Source organism: Pithys albifrons, chromosome 1, assembly GCF_047495875.1.
Source record: "Pithys albifrons albifrons isolate INPA30051 chromosome 1, PitAlb_v1, whole genome shotgun sequence".
Lineage (NCBI taxonomy): Eukaryota > Metazoa > Chordata > Aves > Passeriformes > Thamnophilidae > Pithys > Pithys albifrons.
In genome coordinates, this window is record NC_092458.1 from 19,615,668 (window position 1) to 19,641,810 (window position 26,143).

General features: G+C 39.0%; 1 protein-coding gene across 1 annotated transcript; it reads left to right on the forward strand.

Annotated features, from left to right (window-relative positions):
• On the forward strand, positions 1-25,732 carry SEPTIN10 (septin 10). The gene is given in 11 exon segments (XM_071549538.1): positions 1-125; positions 3,985-4,102; positions 4,835-5,030; positions 7,234-7,351; positions 11,453-11,562; positions 11,564-11,612; positions 13,142-13,238; positions 14,115-14,280; positions 20,013-20,145; positions 23,510-23,701; positions 23,923-25,732. Coding segments are annotated over 11 exon segments (1,347 nt in total). The 5' UTR covers positions 1-95; the 3' UTR covers positions 24,061-25,732.
• Positions 25,733-26,143: the final 411 nt, after the last annotated feature.

Consider the following 26,143-nt stretch of genomic DNA (forward strand, 5'->3'; position numbering starts at 1 on the left):
CCCCGCGCTCCTCCCCGCCGCGTGGCTCTGGGCTCTCGCCCCTCGGCGGCAGCGGCGGCCGCGTTCCTCCCTCTATCCTTCTTTTCCTCGCTCCCATGGCCGCCTCCGATGCCGGTGGGCACGCGGTAAGTCCCCTCCGGGGTGCGGGGAGCGGCTGGTGAGCAGCCCCCTGAACTGGGGGTCAGCCCGGCGCGGCTGAGGGGACGGAGGGGCCCGGCAGCGCCGGCACCAGGAGGGGAAGGAGGCGGCGGTAACACCGTGCGGAGCGGTGGAAGCGGCGCCTGTGCTGAGCTGTCGTCGCCGCGGGGCTCCGGGGGCTGCCCTGGGGCCGTGCCGGCCGCCCGTGAGGCCGCGGCAGGACGCGGGTCGGGGCCGTGCGGGGAACGGACCCTCCCGCCGCACGCCGTGGGGTTCCCAAAGCTGCCAGACTTTTGGAACACTTATTGCTAATGAACTTGTCACCCGTACCACTCCTGCGGCGTATTGCGTATTTCAAGGAGCAAGTGAAATCTCGGCTTGTTACAGGTGCGGGCCCGTGGTATAAAGGATAGCACTCTGGACTCCGAATCCCAAGGACCTGAGTTCGAGTCTCAGTGGGGACCGTCCCCTCGCAGTTCAATGCCTCCCTGCCATCCCATCCCGTCACATCTCGGATGCTGAGCAGGGTCAGCCCTGGTTAGTACCGGGTGCTGTGACAGTCCCGAGGACTTCACTGTCACTGTCCAAGCTCGCTCGGCCGTGGCAGATGGACCTCAGGACTTAAACAGTGGGGCCAGTTCTGCGCACGCTGTGCCTCACCTAAAAATCCACTGTGCAGGCTGGAAGGGCACACCCACGTGGGGAGAGCCCTGCCCAAATCTGTGTTCACGAAGTCTGGCCATACATACATGAAATCTTGCCTGTTGAAGAATCTCTTCTGCGTCATGGCAGAGCTGCCAGCTTTATGCTCTGAGGACCTCGAGCCCATCCACACGTCGGTACTGGAGCGTTAGTTCCCCAATGCCCACACCTCTGCGTGGTAGTGGAAGACTCAGGGCGGGTGTGCCTTTGCACACTAAGGTGGTGATGCCCACCCTCGCGGCTGATGCCCAGACATCCTTCCCAAGGCCTCTGTGCAGCTCCTGCGGCTACCGGGACCGTCTTCTGCCTAAGCACACACTGATTACTTTTTTCTTGAGGTTTTGGAGGGCAAATGTCAGTCATCTCTATGAGCCCAGTGGCAAGCTGTTTTTTTGCCCGGACTGCCAGTCTGGTTCTGCAGAGGCTTATACAGAAAGACACATGTAGTCTGAGACCCTGCTTTTGCTGTGGAATGGCCCGGGGTTGTGCAGTTTTAGTCCGAAATACATGGCAAATTTAAAAGATAACTAATTTTTTTAGTTTCTTCCTGCAAGAAAGAATATATTGAAATGTTAGGCTGTCTCAGGCAACGAGTTTTCTTTGCATGCTGTTTTTAATGGGCCAGATGACTTTATATACACCAAAATGTTTAATTAAATCATAGGACTATAGAATGGTTTGGATTGGAAGGGATTTTAAAGATCATCTAGTTCCAAGCGCCCTACTGTGGACAGAGACACCTTCTACAAGACCAGGTTGCTCAGAGCCACATCCAGTGTAATGAATTTCAGAAATCCAGGTGCATTAGCTACACTATCAGTCTTTTAAAAAGGGGCTGAGAGAAGGAGTGAGGTGTGATTTAGACCATCTCAAGTTTTCTATATTATGTGCTATTTTGATGGAAGTATGAATTCTGAGAAAGCAGTGAGAAACAGAAAGTGTTTATGGGAATATTGCAGTCCAGATGACAAGGTTTGAGTTATTCACTGGATAAAGTTGGATGAGGTAGTATTAAGATGTAATTAAGCTACCTCATGCAACAGATACTAACTTGAAGAGACTGGCTAGTAAGCTGATTTACTTTTCAGGATGATTTACATTTCATAATTTAGGGTAGGTTTCTTAATATAGGATATTAGATATTAGGAAGAAATACTTCACTGTGAATGATGGTGGGGCACTGGAAAAGGTTGCCCAGAGAAGCTGTGGGTGGTCCATCCCTGGAAGTGTTCAAGGCCAGGTTGGATGGGACTTGGAGCACCCAGGTCTAGTGGAAGATGCACCATTTATACATTTTAGCAAACAAAAAAATCATGGTTCATTGGCTACAAGTTAACAATATTCCTAATTAGCGGCCTACCTTCTATCCTGAAATGATTTCCTTACTTCTCATGCTAATTTAGTCCACATGCTCAACCCTTCTCTTCTTTTGAGTTGGTGGGCTGTGAGTTGATGGTCACGATCTCCTCTGGCCAGAATTATGTTTTGCCCCACCAGGCATGATTTCAGCACAGTTGCAAAATTAGCTTTGTTAGTTTCTTTCTTCTGTTGGGAATTCTGACAAGCGTCCTTGTGGCCTGTAAATTTTGCATTCTTTGTGTCCACTATCAGTAGTACATCCTTCTCTCCAGGCTTTGTTAACCTGCCGCTGGGTCTGAGATCATTGAGGCATGCCAAGCCCTAAACCTTAGCAAGGTGATTCTACCAACATGTAGTTTATGTTTCTAACACCTGGCCTTCAGAAGGAAATCAAGTTTTTTCTGGTAGGTTTTTTTTTTCTTGGAGAGTAGCAAATGGGGATGCAGAGGGTTTGAGGGTAGCCCAGCACAGTTGGATTTAGGCTGGTGACATGAAAATGGAAGGCTTCCCTTCTATAGTCATGCTGAGCCTCTTGCCCTGGCTGTTGGTGTGGAGGCTGAATGATTTGTATTAGCAGAACTGTCTTATATTGGTGGCAATGGAGCTGGTGTGAGTGTCAGCCTGCATAACTAGAGTTCTTAGATGTGCTTCTGCTGTCTCAGATACACTTGTGTTTAAATGAACAGGATACTGACACTTTTCAGTGTTCCTTACCACTTTTAATAGTAGTTTCCCTCTGGTAGAATACCTTGAGAAATTTCAGACATGCTTTGAATGTACATTTATTTTGTTTATAGACCAAAGAGGTCATATTTTCCTTCAATTTGTTCACTTGGTGTGCACATTTTCTCTTAAATTAGGCTAAAATGGAAATGAGAGTTGGTGCTGTTGGTGCAGTGCAGTCTGTATTCTCACACAGGGGAGTCCTGTGCAAATCAAACGGAGGATGAGTATGTACTGCGAGAAATGTCTGTATCCTTTTAGCTACAAGAATTCTGAGACTTGCTATGCATGCCTATTGTAAAAGGTGCCACTTTCATGGGCTTTTAAGTGTTAAATTAAAATTCCCTACTGTTGGCTTTGTCATATTTCCAGGAATCAGTCATGGTTTCCAATTCCATGTGGGTTGGAAATAGAAAGAATAGCATGGACTTGTCATCTTTCACACTTTTAATAGGGAATGCTTGTTTGAAAATAGTTTATTTGTATGAACCATGCTACTTCCTTTTAGTGTTACATGTTTTTAGGATGCTCAGTGCCTTGATGTCATAAAGCTAGATTGCTAGCTTTGATGTTTGAAAAGGAATGTGCACCTTTAGATATTTCTAATAAAACCTACATGATGTTATCTCTTAGAGTTCTGGCGTGAAGAGAATGTATTATTTTACATAAATAGCAATTTCAATTCCAGCTCTTCAGAATGAGTTCTGTTTGGTAACATACATCTTCCTCTGATTATGCTCTCTGTTTTGAATTTTGTTGCTAAAATTGTATTTCAATTTTTTTTCTTAATTTTTAAGAGCAAACCAACTGTGATGTATTTTCTCTCTACAGTTTTCAGTTTACTTTTTCAGTTGGACTTGCCTGCTTTCTTTCATTCATGTAAATTTCATTTTTCTCAAATAATGGAATAAAGTTTATTTGACAGATTTTGTTTCAGACTTTGGCTGTTCTATGTTGCATGTAAATTGTAAGGAATGAGTTCTAGTTTACTAGTAAAGTTAATTTGTTGCACTTGCTAATTGCTTTGCAAATCACTAACATTTTAACATTATTTTTCTGTAGCAAAATGATGGCTATCAAACTTTATCCTTGTCTGTGCATGTTGGGTTTGATAGTTTGCCTGACCAATTGATTAAGAAATCCATCAGTGAGGGCTTCTGCTTCAACATTCTTTGCATTGGTGAGTCGTATCTGGGTATTTTAAGGCTTTAGTACTATATTCATTCTTAGGAAGTGACTGAAATTTAAACTCACTTGTTTAAATTAAAGTTTCTTTAATCTTAAGCATGAACTGTAATTTGACTCTTCCACTCCTTCCCCTAGCTTTGCTTATTTGTATCCATTCTTTGGGTTTATATTTAGCATTTTCATAAACAATGTGAAGACCAAAAATGTTGAAAATGGATGCCATGAGTTTATTTGTATATCAGCAGCTTTTTGGATTCTTCTGAGTAAACTGGACTAGACTTGTAAGAAAGAGCTTCGGATTAAAGAAATCCCAAAATTCCAGTGTGATGCTACTGAAGTGTTCCTATACCTACCAAATGTTTGATCTAGTATTTTACCCTTATTCGTAAAACCCCTTTGTTTAACCTCTTGTTTTCACAGCTAGCTATTCAGCTTTATAAAATCTGTAGGAAATTAGTTCACACTTTTAAGGAAACCAGAGTGTCAGGAGACTGTTCTGTTTATTACTCATTAGCTGGTAACTTCCCCTAATGTGCAGGATGAAAACAATTAACTAAAAGATATTTAGTGCTGATTAAAGGAATGCAGGAATGCATTTTGCTTGGAGAAATCAGGTGAGAATTTTTTGTGTAAATTTGTTCAGCTCCCATGATAATGCTTTTTGTGCTTATTACATATTTATTTGATTGCAAAATGTCTTCTCCAACCCTTTGTTTAACTTTAGGAGAAACTGGAATTGGGAAATCTGCCTTGATAAACAGTTTGTTTAACAGCAATTTTGAGGACCCTTCATCAACACATTTTCTGCCAAGCGAGCAACTTAGAACCCAGACTTACGAACTTCAGGAAAGTAATGTTCTGTTGAAGCTGCCCATTGTAAATACCATGGGATTTGGTGACCAGATGAACAAAGGAGATAGGTAAGGGCCCTCTTGTTGCAGTGTTATGTGGAAGCTTTAGTGTTGATTGCAGGTTGATTTTTCTTTGGGCTTTGCAGTAAGTATTTGTCTTACATATATTCTAAACATACGGTTAACTGTTTTCAATGTGTGCCAAAGTAAACATGTTTTTCTTCTCATCTAGGAAATTACTTTATAAATCAGATGAACTCTGCCCCTTTATTACATAGGATAGAATCATAGAATCGATTGGGTTAGAAAAGACCTCCGGGATCATCAAATCCAACCCTTGGTCCAACTCCAGTCCATTTACCAGATCATGGCACTCAGCGCCACGTCCAATCTCAGTTTAAAAAAAACTCTAGGGATGATGAATCCACCACCTCTCTGGGCAGCCCATTCCAATAACTCTCTCTGGAAAGAATTTTTTTCTGATCTCCAACTTAAATTTTCCCCAGCAGAGCTTGAGCCCGTGCCCCCTTGTCCTATTGCTGAGTGCCTGGGAGAAGAGACCAGCCCCCACCTGGCTAGAACTTCCCTTCAGGTAGTTATAGACAGTGATGAGGTCACCTCTGAGCCTCCTCTTCTCCAGGCTAAACAACCCCAGCTCCCTCAGCCTCTCCCCATAGGACTTGTGATATATTCTTTTGTACATGTATGTACATAAAAACTGCAATAGTTCCTTTTGGAATGGAGGAAGCTGCGAGGTGAATGGGAGGCTTTTTAAATAGCCAAGCAGATGATCAAGTACAGCAGTTTCTATAGATTAGATCTGTAGCGTTTTTAAGAATTTGATTGGAACATGTTGAAGACCTTAAACTGGAAGTAACATCATGTGGATTACTGAAGGCCTTTGTTTTTTATGTTGGACAGCTTAGTCGAAGATGTAGAGGTAGGGCACTGGTGTCTTTCAGAACTTCTTTTGAGTCTCTACTTTTATGAATTGAAGATTTTACAGTACTGAGCTGTCTCAGCAGATTTTCTTTCACTCTAATTGTAAGAATTCATGCTATTTGAGTGCCTATAGGGTGGTAATAATAAACAAACGTTAGAGAGTCACATTAAGATTATTATGAAAGCTGTGGCTTATGATATGATTGAATAATAGCTACTGCTAGTGATTGGGATGAATAAGAGGCAGGTACACATTGGTATTACCATAAGAGGTTTTGATGTGTGGTATAGCAGGTCCCGTGGTGTAAAGGAGAGCACTCTGGACTCCGAATCCCAAGGACCTGAGTTTGAGTCTCAGTGGGACCATCCCCTCGCCGTTCAATGCCTCCCTGCCATCCCATCCCGTCACATCTCGGATGCTCAGCAGGATCAGCCCTGGTTAGTGCCGGGTGCTGTGACAGTCCTGAGGACTTCACTGTCACTGTCCAAGCTCGCTCGGCTGTGGCAAATGGACCTCAGGACTTAAACAGTGGGGCCAGTTCTGTGCACGCTGTGCCTCACCTAAAAAATCCACTGTGCAGGCTGGAAGGGCACACCCATGTGGGGAGAGCCCTTCCCAAATCTTTGTTCTCAAAGTTTGGCCGTACACGCATAGCAGTTGTCTTGTTCTTTTAATTTTGTGTGTAATGGCTGCTTCTGAATTTTGATAACATTTGATGTGGTTTATAAACTTCATGTAGCAGAGGAAATGTACCAGTGCGCTGCTTCTACATCTTGTAACACTTTCTTTTTGAAAGGAGATTATGATCTGGTTTTAAGCACACTTAGACTGTACTTAGATTTACATTATTCTCTTAACATTTTTTATTTTCAGTTTTCCCCTATTGTTTAGGAGCTCTCTCATGTACAGTACTTCATCATCAGCAGATAAAGTTTGTCCTTGGCACTATTAGTTGCATATTCTTTCTTTTCTTGTATTGTACCTAAGAGTTTACAGTGTCTTCCTTATAGCTAAGAATTCTGCATTTCCACAACTTGATGGCAAAAATTTTAAAACATCACTTGGGAAGATGGGTTGTAATCATAATTAGCTTTATGGAGCTTTTTTCACCAGTGGTAGGTAGGAAATGTTTTATCTGTATTAGATGCATAATTCTTTTTTGAGTAGCTTTTCAGAAATTAAGACTACGTTTACTTTTCTGCTCTACTTAAGCAGTCTCTTGACACATAAAGGAAAAATCCACAGAATAATGCAAGAGAAAATTCGCTTGCTAGTCTGGCTCTGTTTAGGAGTAGCTAATCTCTGGTTTTTAAATTTTATTTCCTACAGCTATCAGCCAGTATTGGATTATATAGATGCACAATTTGAAGCCTATCTCCAGGAAGAACTGAAAATTATACGTTCTTTATTTAGCTACCATGATAGTTGCATCCATGGCTGCAGTAGTGTTTTAATGTCATTATTTGTTTAGAAAGCTTTAAAATAGCAGCGTGCTGGTTTAAAAGTAAACCACCAGGAGAAATGAACCCAATTTAAAAAGAGATTAGAAGTTTGAGTTACAATTTAATAAAAATGTTACAAAAAGTGCAATGATACAAAGAGAAATTGGTTTTAACCCACAAACCCCAGAAGTATTACCCAGCACCCTCAGGCACAAGCAGAATGGTGTTCATTAGCCCCTGTGCTGAGCCCCATGTGGTGCCTCTGAGTCCAAAGTAAAAGGAAAGGAAAACCTGTTGGTGAGGATGGTGGTCACAGTCTGGCTGAGAGTGGCAGTCGGAGTCCTGTTGAGGTTCTGGCCTATGTCTGGATCCAAGCAGTGGTACCTGAAGTACCCCAAAGGTTACATACCCTCAGGTCCAGGTGGGAATGCCCAGTACCTCTCCCAGGGCAGAGAGTTCCACAATGGGTGATCTCACTCTATGAGTCATGGGGTATTTTTGGAATCATTGATGGCCCATTAGCAGATGTGACCCCTCAGGCTAAGTGTGGAGGTGCTAACGACTTCCTGGAGGGGAGTTACCACAGCTGTTATCTCACACCAGCTTGTAGCCTGAGGGGGTCAGGAGTGCCCTGGGCAGCTGCTGGAAATGATCCATTATTAACAGTTCATGAGAAATGATACAGAGGCTGTAAATAGACAGCTTTAGTCACACCCACACAGTGATAAACTGGTCCCAGCTGCTGAACTAGGACAGTTTCTAGTATAATTACTTGCACTTTCTAAATCCTTACCTTTCTTCCTTTAATAGGGCTGTGTTAACTAGATGAAACTAAATGTTTAACCTATTTTAAGAAACTTTACATAATTTGGGTTTATTTTCTTGAAGTGTTGAGATATTTAAAAACTTAAACGCATTTGCCGTGCCTTCAGCCCTTTCCTTTGAGCTCTGTTGGAGCCCCTCCTTGCTAAATTTTCTTTCTGCATTTTGTTGTTCATGAGATGTTTCTCCAAGATAACAAGGATTATATCAGCTGTCTAGTCTTCATTTGTGACTGATGAGCACATTTGGGATTTTTGCAGTTTTGTTTGTGGATATGTTTTGTGTTTTGAACTTTCTCATTAGCAGAGAGCAAGTGGAGGGAATGTATGGTGGGACAAAAGTAGGAGAGAGTGGGATCACTTCTGTGTGCCTTGTTGTTGGTTTATGCCAGATTTAAACATTTATGGAACTACTCTAGAAAAAAGGACAGTCTCGTGGAGCATGTTCTGAACTGAGTTTTGAAGTTGGTGGTTGTGTTAAACCACAAAAAGACTTGTTTTTTAGGTTGTGTCCTCTCTTTATTAAACTTTCTTTAAAACATTGTTTCTTTCAAAAGAAAACAATGTAGACCCATGATTCCCAGCATCCCGAGAGAATATTTCCATCAGGATAAATTGGAAGTAATTCTGCTTTGGGAAATTTTGGCTTCTAGAAACCTACTGGAAATATTTTTAGTTCTGCTTTGGCAGAAAGAGAACACAGAATCATAGAATCAATGGGGTTGGAAAAGATCTCCGAGATCATCGAGTCCAACCCTTGGTCCAACTCTAGTCCATTTACCAGATCATGGCACTCAGTGCCATGTCCAATCTCAGTTTAAAAACCTCCAGGGATGGTGAATCCACCACCTCTCTGGGCAGCCCATTCCAATGCCTGATTACTCTAAAGAAATTTTTTCTGATGTCAAACTTCAATTTCCCCTGGCAGAGCTTGAGCCCATGTCCCCTTGTCCTATTGCTGGGTGCCTGGGAGAACATAAACCATGTGTAACTTAATTGTTTTGTGCCTTTGCAAGGGATTCTACTTTCTGGTATTACTAGTGAAATATAGACACAGAAAAAGTAAATACTTTTAACTGCTTATAAAGTATATACTTTAACATAGTTTGGCTTCCATCTTACTGTGGAATGTGTTTGTGGTGCTTTTAGTACTGCATTCTCCTAGTGGCAGTTAAGAACTTGAGATTTCCTAGGATTTGGAAATCCCTGGGTGCATTTGCTGAGTACAGGATTCTCGAAGAGAAGATGGTACAGCCACATCGAATGTGTAAATCTATGTCAAAAGCTGCCTTCATTTCTTCCTAAAGCCACCACAGTGTACACTGTGTGCTTTTGTTATGGTCTGCCTGGTACAAAACAAGACCATATTACACAGCTCAGGCGTAGAGTGGGTTCTTGGAATAGGATAGGGTCATTGTGTACTCTCTAATCCTGGGAGAAAAAAAACCAGAGGATATGTGGTTAGTTAATTTTCCTCTATTATAAGCTGGATTACTAGCTAAGGATTTGGGCTGTAGCTTTTAGACATTGAAAAATCATGTAGTTTTGCTTAGGACAGAATCGCTACAGACCAGCCAGGTTTCATTCACAGATTAAGGGAATCTGTTTCTGTATCCTTTCTTGCTGAGAATGGTGATTATTCAGCTAGGAGATCTGCAGTTTTAATTCATTGTTGCAGAATTGTATCCAGGTTTCCACAGTTAAGTCAGGAAATCACATGAGTGTACTTTGTGGGTTTGGTTTTGGCTTTTTCTTTCAGAAACAATTTTTGGAAATTTTTATATTGATTCATAGAGATACACTAAAATCAGCTTGCTCTTGCAACCAATAATGATTTCAAATATATGTTTTTTCCCCTTTGTTGCTTGCTTATCTACAGTCAGCATAAGTTTTATGTGTTTAAATTTTAATACAGTAGTTGTGATGCAATGTCAGTGTTGACAGCTGTAATCACAGTTTCTGATGATCTTGCTTTTCTTACTGGTCTCCTCAGTAGTCTTTCTCTGTTGCTTGTTTCTGAGAAACTCCTAATTAAAGAGTGCTTAAGAAACTTTGCTGTTGAAAAGACAGAGTAGAGGTTAATTTAGGACTCTGTGTTCCATCCATTTTTAGAGTTATATTATAGAAAACCTAAACTGATATCCCTCAGCTAATTTGATGGAAGCTGTGAATTACTCCTACCTGTACTCACTTATTAAAAAATATATTCCAGCATTTTATTTGATTTTATATTTTATCCAATATGTGCTTCGGTTGCATAGGCTACATATCTAAAAACTATCATTGTATAATCTTGGACGTCACACTGCAGAGTTGTCTTGCTTCCTTTTCATTTGGACATTTTGCTTTAGACAAAAGTCTTTTTTGAAAAGTACCCCTTTCAAATCTATTCTTGATAATGCTTTATCATGCTTAGGCATTTTCATTCAGACAGAATAATCAAAAGAATAGAAAAAGGGGGGGGTATTTCTTTTTTTCTTTTTGCATCTGTGGTCAAGGAACTCTGTCAAACTCTTGTCTTCTGAAATCTGGAAGAATTATTTGTATGATTCTTCCAAAATATTTGGATATTGGCATTCATTATTGAATCTAGTTCTGAAAAATGTGTATTTTGGGAGTGATGTCAGTATTTTTAAGACAAAGTTCTCATCTACTACCTTCCTAAGTTACTGCCATAGCTATCTTAGGAAATAGGGCAGTTTAGTAGAACTGAATTTTGAGTTCTGGATAAAGTAGCATAAAGTCTGATAAGTGAGATTCCTCAGTCTTTGTCATTCCTCTGCTCACATCAGATATTTGAGAAACTCTTTACTGCAGTGGTGAGGTGAAGATGTTTTAGCTGAAGGGAACCCAAGGAGGTTTGGGGTGAGCAGGGTTTGTAGCCAGCTTCCTTTTCTTTGTGTATGTAAACTGTCAGCTTTCTTTTAACACCCAAACCATGATGCAGTAAACTAAAACAATCTGGTTTTTTAGTAGAAATATAAATAATGATGCTTAATTAATAAGGAGGCATTACTGTTCTTTTGAGTATTTCCCTGTATGAGACCTCCTTCCTTGTTCTTATTCAATTAATTTTAAGGAAGACTATTAAATAATCTGTTGCTATTTTGTTAAATGATGCCCATAAACATATTTTTCATGGTTTGTGAAGCTTTGGTATCAGTTAATGGAAAAGTTTGGGCTGTGGGGGAAATTTTGAGATTATCAGAAAACAAGTTAATTTACAAAAGTTGACACCTCAGAATTGAAATCTCACACATTTCATATAATTTATATCATTAATAGGTGAACATTATACCAATTATAGGCAAAGCAGACAGCAGTTCTAAACCTGAGCTACAGGAGTTCAAGAGCAAAATAATGAGTGAATTAGTTAGTAATGGCATCCAGATATACGTTTCCAACTGATGATGAAACCATTTCTGAAATTAATACCATCGTGAACGTAAGTAAATGACGCAAACATTGATATTTCAGTACTAAAGCATCACTCTCTAATGCTGATTAATGCAGTTGCTTTCACCTTTATCTTGAAGATTATAAGTCTGTATGTCACAAGTTTGTTTGTTTGTTTTTCTCTCTCCTTAAAAGCTCTTATGTTTTGGCTTTTTCCTTCCCTACTCACAAATATTCCAGTCCCTCTGCAGTTGATGCCATTTGGTTTTTCTTTTCTGACTCAGCAACAAAAAAGAGGTTCTCATGCAGAAAAACTTCTTCTATTTCCTGGATAATTAATATATAATTACTGTTGTAGACTGACACATTGACTTTGCTCTTTTCCTCAGCAAACACAACTTTACATCTATTAGAGAAGGTGCCTCGTGTCTCCAGTTTTCTCTGGTCTTTATCATAGCAAGTCTTCTGCCTGCTTTTTTTCTTTTACTTAGTACTTTTATTTGAAATTAGAACAATTTTTCTCTGCAGATGAAAAAGTCAGATATAATTCTGGCTTATTTTCTGTTGTCCTTTCAGATCCTCTCAGAAGTAGCTGCCAGCTTCAACTAAGCCTGTGAATCTTGATGACTTTGCTTTGAGCACTCTGTGTTTGCTGTTCACGTGCAGGTGTTTGTAGATGCACATGAACATGTGTTTGTGTGTACTGGGGTTTGAGAGCAGGGAGCAGGAGCAGCTGTGCCAGAGCACGTGGCTCTGCAGTCCCAGTCTCTGTTACTTGGCCTGGGAGTGACCATGTGCAGCTCTTGGTCAGTGACAGGTCCTTCAGCTGTGGGAAAAAGTGGTGGGCTGTTACTTACCTCTTCTGTGCTCTGCTAGTGACTTGTTTTCTAGGTAATGCTCCTTTTATTTGGTCAGTTGTTGTGGGTCAGCACACAGGCAGTCAGTGCTCAGCTGGTGTTTCTGGCCATTTGGCCAAGCCCAGAGCAGTAACCATACCATGGGCTGCAACCTGTGATCATACGTGGCTGTTACTGGGGATGTGAATTCTGACTGAATGCGAGTCATATGTTCTAGAGCAGCTTTCTGTTTTGCTGCTGATGTTCATCCCTAATGCAGCTCAGAATGTAGTAGGCTGTCTTTGCCATTGGGACAGACCTGCTGAATCAGGTCCACCCTGTTGTTCACCAGGTCCTTGTGCCCACGTCTTATTCTGCTAAGTGCCTTTCCAGACAGTTGGCCTCCAGCCTGTGCTGGGGCATGGGTTTATCCCTCCTGGTGTGCAGGGCTTAGCATTGGTCACATTTCCCCTTCATGAGATCCCTGTTGGCCCATTTCTCCAGCCTGTTGAGGTTCCCCTGAATTGGCTGCACACCCATCTGGGTAGTTGTCTATCAACTGCTCCTCCTGCTTTTTTGAGTTTTGTATTAGATGATAGTAACTAGCTACTGATCTCTTCTAAATGGTTTTGGTTTGAAATTGCCTGTTGGATTTTCCTGAAATGGTGTTTTCCCCCACTAGTTTATTTCTGAATGTTAAGAATACAGAGAAGTGAGACTTTATTGGTGTGACTCTTTACAGGGTCATTTGCCATTCGCTGTAGTAGGAAGTACAGAAAAAGTGAAAATTGGAAACACAATGATGAGAGCTCGTCGGTACCCTTGGGGCATTGTAAAAGGTGAATGAATTCTCAAAAGATTTTTTAATGAGATTTTTGCTGTTGTTGTTGAAATATGAAAAAATTGATCAGTAACACCAGAGGCTGTTCTGTTGGTGTTAATTTGGATCAACAGTTTAAGGAGTTGAGCAATAAGTACTTGAGGTGTAGGGCAGTTAAATGCCTCCCTGACATCTGATCCCATCAGATCTCGGAAGCCAAGCAGGGTCATGCTTGGTTAGTACTTGGATGGGAGACCTCCTGGCAATACTGAGGGCTGTAGGTTCTAGTCCTGAGGACTTCACTGTCACTGTCCAAGCTCACTCAGCCGTGGCAGATGAACCTCAGGACTTAAAGGGTGGGGCCAGTTCTGCGCACGCTGAGCCTCACCTAAAAAATCCACTGTGCAGGCTGGAAGGGCACACCCACGTGGGGAGAGCCCTGCCCAAATCTGCGTTTGCGAAGCCCAATCATGCACATAGACTTGAGGTGTGCGCTAACTGGTAGTTTTATCAACACGGATGCATCCTTGGAATCAAGGTATGGGATGTAGTATTTGGGTAGATTATTATGGTGGCAGTGCCTCCAGCACTACCAAATTTCAAACTTCTATGATTGTCAGTAAAAAAGAGGGTAAAAAAGAAAGGTGGTGTTCAGCTCAAACAGGAAATCAGGACATATTGGAACATGTTCACCAGTACTTACAATTCTTCAGCACTTCAGTGTATATTTTAGAAATTATAAGAAGGTGTAAGAGGTATAATAAACAATGATATACCTTTCCCTAGAAGTATACTTAGTAAAGAAAATAAATTAATCTCAATGCTGTTTAAAGTGTATTTTGACTATTTTGGTACTTGCGCATAATAATAAAATCTTTCTCTTTTTACTGATCAGTGGAAAATGAGAGTCACTGTGACACTGCAAAGCTTTGCAAGGGTCTTTGTGCAAATATGGAAGACTTAAGAGAGAAGACTCATGCTCAACATTACGAGCTGTACCGAAGCTGCAGATTGCAGGAAATAGGTTTCAGAGACATTGGCCCTGAGGACAAACCAGTCAGGTAAAGGACTTCATGTGCAGAACTTGCTTTCAGCATCTGTTCACATTTGACTGTATCAACCCAATACAGAGCAGGGATTATACACAAAAGGGGCTTTCTGTGAGGGAAAAAACAGTTTGGTTTTTTTTTAAATCAAAGAATGTTGTTGTTCATGCAGTTACCTTCATGGAGAAGTATGTGGGATTAAATGAGCATTACTTTTAAAGACATGCAAGCCAGTTGTATTTTGAAACTTTTCTCTTTATTTATAATAAACATGGAGATTTAAATTTTTTTCAGGAGGAATGTCTGTTTTCCTCAGGTACATGTATTTTTTTAATTTTTAATATATTTTCATTATATGTTAGCATTCTGTTTTACTTTCTGTGTTAAGAATGTCTGATTCTGAATAATGTTTTGGTTGAACTCAAGGTTCAGCCGAAACTTGAACAAAACCTTTTACAAATTCAGTGATTACACTGTTGGCTTCCCATATTATCTGCCATAATAACAAATGTCCAGCATTTTCAGGTCAAGATATCTCTTGCTAGACTGTAGGGAATTAAAAAAGGATTCCAAAGGATAGTTAAACAGTGGGTTAGAGATACTCAGTTTCATGTAGTACAGCTGCTTTCTGCAGGAAGCATTTAAAATTCCTATGTCCAATTGTATAATCCTTTATTTCCAATTCTATCATCTCCCTCTTCTAGCTTCCTTTTTTTTCTGTTACACATGGGACTGTATTTTGTAATTGCTCAGAATCCTGACTGGGAAGAACTGGTGCTTCAGGAGTTTTCAAGCCTTCATGGTTTACTAAAGTGCTATTATTGCATAGTCATGGTGGGAAATACTGACTTAAATGAGAATAATACTTTGCATTAATAAGAGCTCCTAATGATTGGAACCTATTGATTTGTTTGTTTCTTGTTTTTACTTATTGATCAGACTGTTTTTACCCATTCTGTTCTGGTAAAAATAAATTGCTTCCCTCCAAACAGTTGGTTTTCATGGCTTAAATTATTTGCTTTCACTGGTTCTTTGCACAGAAGTTCTAAGTCAATTGCAGTTACTGTAACCTGTAGAAATGGAGCTCCATTTCTTTCACTTTGACTAGGTCTGGTTTATATATTGTTCAAACAATACTCATTAAGATTTACATAGAAGATGGTGGATGTGGACAGTTTTTTCTGAAGTCTTAATGTCAAGGCGCATTTGCCGATTTGTTCATTTAGATGATCTTGACCTGACCATGACTCACAGTGATCTCTCAACAATTCTCTTGACTTAACAAGAAAGGAATATACCTTTTTCATAGGGAACCAAAGGTGAAAGAGGTTTAAAACCAACTGCAATTAACCATAGACATTTCATTTGGTTTAGGTTTAGGAACATATGTTAACAGCTCTTGTCTTGTTATCTTTGTCCAAGGAAAGCTTTTTTTTTAGCAATTTGTTCATGGCAGTATTGACTGCAGTACCTTTGGCTTTTCTGAGCTTGAATGTCACAATGTACAGCCGTCTCAAGATAAGCAGTTAAATTATAAAAACTGTCATTCCACAGACTGTCTTCCACAAAGACAAGAATTGTCTTTGTAAAACCCCTATGCAGTTTGCATTTTACTAATGGTCTAAAATGGTCGGTTTGTATCAGAATGTCCTGGTATTTTACACTTCAGAAGCTGGTTTGGAAATTTATTGCTTTGTGGATATTCAGAAGAGCTGAGTTCCCTCTGGTGGGTAGTTTTGATGTGTGGCCCACTAAATGTCAGGTTTATTGAGAGATTTTTGGCAAGAAAGTACACTTAGTAATTAGTTTTGGTATCGGATCTATTGAAAATGTAATTGTTTTGGAAGGATGAGAATAAATACTCCACAAGCATTTGGAAAAACAAACTTTTACCCAGACATACTGCAATAGGAGGAGAAAAGCAGGACTAGGGTGGGTGTTGTTCCTTAGTTGTGTGGCAGAGTGAATGACACTGAGGTCTGACAGAGAAGGTGTTTGGTGTTTTGTGAGGGACATTTTATGATACTACAAAAAGGAAAGATAATTCAGAGGATCTGTATGCAGTGTAATTAGCAGTCTAATGCAGCCTTACTGTAATGGTTTGACCCATGACTTCCTCAGTAACTATCATATCTAAGAAAGTTACAAGTATTTCACACGTGTCTTCCACGTACCAGTGGGGGAGTGGTTTGGGGGGCTGTCTTCTCTTCTTTGGCTGAGGAGCTGGAGGGAGGTAGTTGAAGTCTGGTCTTTCCAGTCCCTGGTGGTTCTCCTGTCCTGGGTTAGATTGTTTCATTCTTGTTCCCTTTCCTTGAGGTTTTTAATTCTGTTTGTTTTGATTCATTCGGTTTCTTTAGGTTGGGTTGGTGTCTCCCCTATTTTCCGGCTAATCAGTCCCCTTTTCTCCCTTCTCCTCTCCCCTGGGGAGTGGGATCCTATGTATTGTGTATATAGTGTGGTTTGTAAATGTTAGTAAATATAATTTATTCTTTTTATTCAGTTCAGTTTCTTTAGAGTGCGTTTCTTTTCAGTTTTTTTTCCTTTCCTTTGCTGGGAAAGTTCTGGGAGGGATAAAGAAAACCAGTCCAAGGTTAGCAACAGCTAAGCCAAACCTGCAACACTTACCCATAAGATGTTTCATAAAGCTACTGAGGAAACAATAAAAAAAGTGTCATCCTCAGCCATGTGATAGAAAATATCTTTTTACTAGAGGAAGTTCAGTGCTTCCCATTTTGATGGCTTGTATGTTTGAGTATCTTTCAGAATAGGGACTATCCAGTTGTTCTAGGCAAAAATGTGTTATTAAATTGTCATCCTAGTTGTCCTTAAAGGTGTTTACAATATATACACATGGATTCTAAGAGCTGTAGTTTCAAAGTGTAATTAATATTGCATATCAGTATATGCCTGATTATTAAAATTTCATGCTGCTTGTGTAAATAATGATCAAATGCATGTTGAAAAGTCTTATTTTGGGCCTGTGATGTAGCTGTCAACATATTTGCTAACCTGAATTGGGTTATTTTATTTAAATTTAGAAAATTTTTGCTAGACTTTAATAATTGGCTGTTTGTAGTATTTGAACATTGACACTTGAGTAGGTGACATGCCCTGCCTTTTTTAGAATGTTGTGAAGCTGCTTGTGAAGTTCCTCTCCTGTTCTTTTGGATTTAGAAGTACAACAGTAGTTTATTCATCCAAAATTTCATGCCACTGCAAAGCAAAATCAGTACTTCTTGGATGTTTAACTGCCTTGTGAGATAGGTTGTGGGCAGACCTCTATAATAAAGGCTTTCAGTCTTACATGTGAAAAAACATGCTGGAAAATTAGATTTTTTTTTATGGGAGACGTAGAAAGAGATGGATTCAGCACACAACAGAAAAATATATTTGCATCTTTATTACTAGGTATGAGAAAGGATAATAAAGGTAGTAGTAGCCTGAAGTGACTGTCTTGTGTACACTTTTAACAATACCTGTTCCCTAATCCTCTATTTTTTGTGAAGCTGTTTCATAATAACTTTTTTATTTGTTCATTTGCAATTACATTCTAAGAATGAAGTAATGAAGTCAGTGGATAGCGGAGTATTTGGGATGTGGTTTATGCAGTATTGGTTGGAAATAAAATCCTGAATGTTGATTTTTTTTTATATTTTCTTACTACTTAAAATTGGGATTTGCTTTTCTTTGTAGTTGAAAAGTAAAGACAGGCTTTTTTTTTTTGGTCATGGTCTAGTCCTGCCTTTTTGATGGTCCAGTAATGTCCATTAGGAACACGAATTCCAAATTTTAGGCCATTCTCGGTGAGAGATAATTGCTGAGATGTTCTGAATGGAAAAATCAGGAATAGTTGAAAACAGAAATTTAGACATGAAGAGTACTTCTAGCAGAACAAACTTTAAATATATGCTCACACATAGTTAGGTTAGGTGTTTGCAAGGAGGGAGAGGATTACAAGTGTTTTGAAGCTGGACATTTTGGAAGAAGCCAAGGATTGATATTCAGGCAGCGTGCTTGCATATTTAGATTCTCTGATGTTACTCATTCTCTGGTTTAGTTGTTTTTTCTGTCATCATAATTACAATTTGTTCTTCATCATAACTGCAATTAAACATAATTGTAACATAAGCACCTCTTTTTCTCAGTATGTGAGGAATCATAAATTCCACACTTTATTGCTCCCTGAAACTGGGATATTCAGACCTTGCAGTTCTTGAACTTGTTTAGTTTTCAGTCTGTTTTGAAGATGATGAAAGAAAACTAGGAAGGATTTGGTAATATGAATAAAGTTTATGTGCAGTGGAAGGCTGATATGACTCTTTTCTAAGAAAAGAAATAAGATATCTAAAAGGATGTTAGACTTTTTCTTTAAGAAGTCGCTTGGGAATGGAGTTCATCTGACCAGCTGCAGATAAATATTTTAACTGTCTTAAGGTAAGATTGAACTACATCCAAAATACCTGTGTTTCGTGCCTCCACTGGAAAAATGGTAATTGTTTAGATCTACTGCAACCTTAGAGTTGCTTAGTACCAGCTTAAGTAGTTGGGTAGTCAAGGCATCATGCTAGAAATACCTGCCAGTGGTTAACCTTTAATTTTATTTTTTAATTTGTTTTGTTTTTCTGATGAATCTTAATTGATACTTGAATGTTATGCAAAAAATTACAAGTGTTACATTCAAATTTGAAAGCTTTAAAAAATGTAATTGAACAAACTGTGAAGTACTATGTACAGACCTGTGTTGTTCGAAGTGCACCAACACTGTGTTCCACTGAGAGCTGAATTCACTTCAGAGTCTTTATTTATGAACATAACTTATTTGATTTGCATCTTTAGGCTTCCATGCTTTCCATGCTTGTGCAGACAGAGAAACTGAATGTCACAGCTATGCTTCTGTAGAAAGGTAAGTGGTACTGCTGGTGTGTGTGATTAGTTTAGACTTTCTTCACTATCCCTATCTCCAAAGCCTCACTAGAATGCATTATTTAAATATTATTATTAAATTTATTATTATTATAATTATATTAATAATTATTTAAATAATTGGCTATAATACTTAAATGTTGCAAATGTGCAAATGTCTTTGTGCACACTCAAATTTTGGAGATCTAACCCAGAATGAGAGAACCTGTGAATTTAATTTTTGTAGTGTGCTAAATGAGAAGCAGTGAAACAGCCTCCAGATAAACTGAAAAGTGTTTTACTGTGAGCAACAGATGCAGTAAATGTTGAAAGGATTGGCTTAAGACCTGGTGAACTATACCTCCTTCCTTTCCAAACCTCCTAAAAGCAAAGACTTTTGGGGTAATTTTGTTGTTGCTATGCCAAACGCAGAAAATTGTTGTTTTAGTTTTGTCTTTGTGATTTCCAAAGCAATTCAGTCCAGGGGGAGAGGGTGTTTCATTAGTAAGCAACTTACAGAAGAAGCTTATGCATGCTGGAGTCAGAAAGGTGTAACTCAAGTCTTTAGAACCTTAGATGCCTAAAGTGCTGTATTTACTTTGAAATGTAATTTTCCCAGGAGCTGTTAGCATAAATAATTTTACTCAGGGTTGTTTACATAAATAAATAAATAGAAAGATAAGAGGCTTGCTTCTGTTTGGTTTTGTGTATGAATTTTTATTTGGGAAGCTGTAAAATTAATATTTCAGATGAATATTAATTGTTTAAATAATTTTCTAGATTGTTGATTTTCCAAATGGAATAAAGCAGTGTGCTGGAAACTTGATTACATTTTTGGACTTCAGTCTACAGGAAGCCTATGAGAAAAAGAGGCGTAAGTTCTACCTTGAACTGCAGGGAAAAGAGGAGGAGATTAAACAACAATTTATGCAGAGAGTGAAGGAGAAAGCAGCAATGTTGAAAGAGGCAGAGCAACAGGTAAACGTGTGTTGCCTTGAGTTTGTTCACTGAGATTTGGAATGTTAAGTTCTTGTGCTGGTTTAAAGGCAAACCATCAGGGGAAATGAACTCACCACAAGAGAGATTATAAGTCGAAGTTACAATTTAATGAAAGATATTACTATAATTACACTGACACAAAGGGAAGTTGCTTTCAACTCACAAAACTCAGCAGTACAACCCAGTGTCCTGGGGCACAAACCCAAAGGGGTTTGTTTGCCCTTGTGCTGAGACCCACGTGGTTCCCCCAAGTCCAAAGCAAAAGGAAGTGAGAAACCTGTTGGTGCAGGTGATAGCTGTGGTCTGGTCGAGAGTGGCAGTCATAGTCTGATCGAGAGCGGTGATCTCCTCCTGTCAAGGTCCTGCTGCTCCTCTGGATCCGACAAGAAGTTTTTCTGAGGTCTTCTTACCCACCACTTATGTACCCTCAGGGAGCACCCAGTCCCTCCCCCAGGGCAGGGACTCACACAATGGGTGATTAACTCTGGGAGCCAGGTGTTGCCGACCAGGCTCTAGTGAGATCGCACACACCAATATGATGTTCAAGCAAATCCCAAGTTAATTCAAAAATACAGGTATATATTACCTTAAGTGACCCCGCCCTAGGTGCGGTGGTCTGACTCCAATTGGTTGAGGCTGGAAACATGTCCTTGTAAGGTGAAAATGAAACTTGTAAGGTGGTCTTTCAGACCCACCAAAATCAGGGCTGCAACAGCCAGGGGGTATTGTTGAACCGTTGATGGCCCCTTTGCAGCCACGCCCCCTCAGGCTGGGTGTGAAGGTGATAATGACTCCCTGGGCAGCTGCTGCTAATGGTCCATTGTCCTTGGGGAATGAATAGAGGGGGTAGAATACACAACTTTGATCACCCCCACACAGTGATAACTGGTCCCACCTGCTGAACGAGGACAGTTCTAAACAAAATCGCTGGTTGATATTTATAATTTCCTAACATTTTGAAGACAGTAACTCTTGAAATCAAAAGCAGATTGATTACACAGATTGATTGGTTTAGCAGATTGATTAGGCACAAGCAAACAAGGCTCAGGGGAGACTTTATTGATCTCTACAACTACCTGAAGGGAGATTGTAGTGAGGTGGGGGTTGGTCTCTTCTCCCAAGTGACATAATGAGAGGAAATGGCCTCAAGTTGCATCAGGGGAGGTTTAGATTGGATATTAGGGAATATGTCTTCACCAAAAGAGTTGTCAAGCACTGGAATAGGCTGCCCAAGGCAGTGGTGGAGTCACCATCCCTGGAGGTATTTAAAAGACATGTGTATGAGGCACCTGGGAACATGGTTTAGTGGTGGACTTGGCAGTGCTGGGTTAATGGTTGGACTCAATGATCTTAAGGGTCTTTCCAGTGTCAGTGATTATAGCATTCTTTTTTTTTTTTGGAAGGAGGGAACTTGTGGTCCAAAGGCTTTGGTGGACAGCAGGGTCAAGTCTATAGAGTAGGAGCTGATCCAGTGAAGTAGAAGGGTGATGAATATAATGTTGGTGTTTCTTCATCTTCTCTAGCTGTATGCTGAGAAACATTGCTATGCCATAGCAGCACAGTGGGTGCCTTTCAAACATAGATTGCTCTATAAAAACAAAGAATTTAGGAGAAAATGCCATGAGTTGTTTTTCAGAGAGTGGGCAATGTATATTTTTATGACTTTCAGATTCAATTATTAAACCTAAGCTCAACCCTCATGTTGAGAGGTTTGAATGTGGTGTGTGGTATTTCTGTTGGTTTGCTATGCTTCTGATTTTAAAATCTCATCTATTCCTTGCTGCCTTAAGACTGTTTGGAGATATAGAATATTTCTTGAATCCGTTGTTGAAGATTTAGTCTTGTCAAGCTGGTCTAGCAAAACAGGATCTTCTCATCTACTTTCTGCCAGACCCTGTCATGGTCATGCATATTTATATTCAAACACTGTTTTAATTGAAATTGAAAACTTGTATATTTTTATTAATCTTCTTTTCTGTACGTCAGTTTCCCAGCAAAGCTGTGGCAGTTTTTGTGAGGTGCTCAGGTGCACGTTTTAAATAAGAAGAAGGCTTAATATTTATTTTCTAAATTTATTAAGATCCCCATGCTACTTGTGGTGAAAAAAATTAGATTCAGCCCTTTGTGGTAAAAGACTGTCCAGCTGGAAGAATACTTGGCCATGTTCAAAGTAGGTTCAGCAAGTCTTACAAAGCATCTGTAATACTCTTTCATATTTTATGATTTATGTGAGGTGTTTTGTGAACCCTGCTTGTTGCAATTGAGTTATGGATATTAGTTTTCCTTTTCCAAGTTCCTGATGTGGGAAAGTGATTACGCAGCTGTTTCTGAAGAACATTGTCCTATATTCTTGCTGTATTTGTATATGTATTTGGAAACTAAGGGCAAACAGGAATTTCTGTTGCATTTAAGATTGCTTTCACATCCTTCATTTAGAGGAAACTTGTAGGTGCCCCTGCAAAGTATGAGACCTTTGCTATGTAGAACAGGAATCCTTTTATGTTTATAGTCTTGGTTATTTCTTCTTCTTCGTTCCAGAAGATAGAAATAACTCTCTCTGATTTCTGCAACAGGGTAGCTGCACTCAGATTGAGTTACACCAATATAGATGGATACAGAAGCAGGATTCTAGGAGAATTTGTGTGTGGGGAGATGGGAAGTGAGGAAGAATGAAGTATCCTTTGGTTATCAGGCATAATTTCACTGTGCGTTTGAACTGGTTAAAATACTTCTGGAGACTAAAATGCCCGAATATGTCAAAAGAACAATCGAAGAACAATTACTGCAGAAAAATAGTCAACTTCTTGCAGCCCCCAGTAGTTCTCCCAACCAGACTTTTATTGTGTGTTCACTTTAATATTTAAATGTGATTAGTATACATATGAAAATTATATACAGATATATGAAAATACATGTCTATGTAACTGTAGTATGTATGATTCCCTGCCCACTTGGTTTTAGGGAAGTATATTCTACTTGACAGATCCTGATTTAATCTGTCTTTGGGTAATTGTTTTATGTCCATAGTCATCCTTATTTTTGATATAACAAAGATACAGTAAAATGGAGTAGGAAATATAGTATTAACTTAGTGCCTTCTGTGTTTTCTACCTGTACTGTGGGTGTTTTAGCCCAGTTTCATGAGAACGGTATGATATGAATGATCATTTTTGTGGATTGCTGTTTTTCAGTCTTATCAGCTTGGGTAAATTTCAATTTCTTATGACTATTAACACAAGTTGAGGTAGATTTTACTGTTAATTTACGGAGGGTTTTTATATTGTGATATCACCACCTTGTGTTACTAGTTGGAAACGTTATTATTTGTCCTTTTTATAAATAGGTACGGACTAAATTTGAATGTCTTATACTAATGCATCAAGAAGAGAAACTGAAATTAGAAGAGAAGAAAAAAGTTCTAGAAGATGAAATAGCTAAGTTTATTGAAAAGAAAGCTGTTGCTGAATTGCTTCAATCACAAGCGTCTGTCTCTACTACCCCTATTGTTAATTTGAAGAGACAAGGACTGCAGAAAGTGAGTGCTGATGCCAGTCATCAGAGACAGCAATAAAACAATTCTTCACGTTCACTTTTATAACTCAAATTTCAGTAGTCTTTTAGAAAAGACAGAAATATGCACTTAGTCTGTTATGTGATAAGAAGACAAAAGTATGTAAAATAGCCTCATTCTTGGATTTACTTTCAGAGTAATTGCTGTATGTTCTATGGTTGGTTTTTTTCTTTTTTTCATGAAAGAACCAATATTTGCAATTTGAACTCCAGTGCTCTGATGTCAGAGATGAAGAAATTACAAATGTTCGAGAACAGAGTGAGAGAAAAAGTGAGAGGGAGGAGTTAGAAATTCACCCAAGTAATTCCAGAAATAGTCTTTGATTGCAGCACTCAATGTTTTGAATGTTGGGTATGTTAGTAGTTTATGAAGTGGTCTGACTGCTGTTGTCCCATAATATTAGATGTGTCTTCCTAGTACAGACTTTTGAGAGAAGAAATTGATAAAATCGGCTGTAAAAATACACGTAGTGCAGAATATGACCTGATAAAGGTTTTGGTTACTTCTCTCTCATCTGCTTCTTTCTTTCACACCTCCCAAAAGAAAAGCTTGAAGAGATTTCAGAAATATATTTAAAAGTAGTCTTCAGAATAACACATCCAGCTTCTTCAGATATAAGTATTGAATTAAATGCTCATATATTCAATTAAATTGATTTAAATGGTTTTCTCCTCCAAAACCAGAAGTCAATTAACTTACTCATTTCATTTCCTGATAGGTTACAAATGTACTGCAGATAACATTTTGTTAATTAATAACTTACTGCATTGGAAAACAGATTTTTTTGGTTCTGAATTTATTTGTAACTGCTAGATTAGGAAGAACTTTAGAAGCTAGATTGATGCACATATTTCCACAAATACCATCAAGCTTTGACATTTCTGGGATGTATGCTAGGAGCCTGCTTAATGTTTTTGCTAAAATTCATTGCATTTCAACTACTGTTACTCAGTTCTTTTTCCAAGACTCCCTTTTTTTTGGATTTACAAATGAAAGTGGAATTCTTGGTAAAACAAGTCATTGTTTACACTACTATGAGTAACTCTCAACTTTGGAAAAATGAAAATTTGTTTTCTGTAATTTAACTTTACTTCTTCAGAGTACATTAAGTTTATGTGCTTGCTATGATTTTTCAGTTCCACCTTTACCTGGTACTGATGACAGAAGACATAATACTGAAAATTTCTCTGAACGAAGCAATCATTTATGGTGTGCTTTTGAAAGTGCAGGAGTTTGTTTCTTACTAAAGGATTTGGCAAACATCTCTTATTGCTGTATGCTGCAAAACAAAAGCTTTTAAGCATGATCTGTACACATACAGTGAGGTCATTACTGTCACTGCCATCGCGGAGTTTGTGTTATGAGTGTGCCTTGATATGTGTTTACCTTATGTACATGTGGTCAGTTTGCTTTCATTTTAAGGGCATTGTGCCAAAGAAGGTGTCACTGCCATAGACATTTCCATGCAGACTATGAGTAATATAATACAAACGTGTTCCATGACTATATCACCACAACCTTTCTAAAGAGGTTTTATTCAAATAGTATGGTTTATTAGTCTGCTAAGTATTATTTAATACAAGTGTTGACGTCTTTACTGATTTTGCTGACAAATTTTTTTTTACAGGCTTTTATGTACAAGCAGTGTTGTAAATTTCAGGTATGCGCTTTCTAAAGTAAATTTATTGAAATATTTTTGCAGTGCTGTACTGTTGCATGATAGTTTATCTGGCATTACTAATTTAAAATGGAAAGTACCTATAACTTTTTGATGCTTTTGAGTGTGGTGTTCAGTTACAGCTGAAGCTTTACAAAAACTATTAACTATGAGAGCTTCGGGTTAAAACAAGTTTTAAATGCTTTGTATGTTTTCAGTAGCCATGGTAACTAATGTGAAACTGTAAGAGGTACAGTTCTCTGAAGTTGTTTTGTAAAATTGTTTAAAAATTAAATACTAACTTGACAGAAATAAAATAGATTGGTTTTCTTGTGTTACTCTTGTTCTGCTTTATGTCCCTCGTGTCATTAAAAAGGAATAAGATTTCATATTTATCTGAAAATTATGAATGTTTTACATCTGTTTTAAATATCTTAAACCATTTATTGATTGGAAAAAATAGGTGATTGGTGTTACTGTGCCAGAAAGGCAATGTGACTTGTAATGTACTTGTCACACATCACTTTACTTACCATAGAGTTACAGAATATTTCAAGTTGGAAGGAACCCATAAGAAGTTGGAAGGGACCTGTAAGGTTCATTGACTCCAGCTCTCTGCTACTTGCTGGACTACCAGAAAATAAACCATGACTAAGAACATTGTCCAGACCCTCCTTGATCTCTGACAGGCTTGGTGCTGTGATCACCGCCCTAGGGAACCTGTTCAGTGACTGACCTCAGGTTCTATT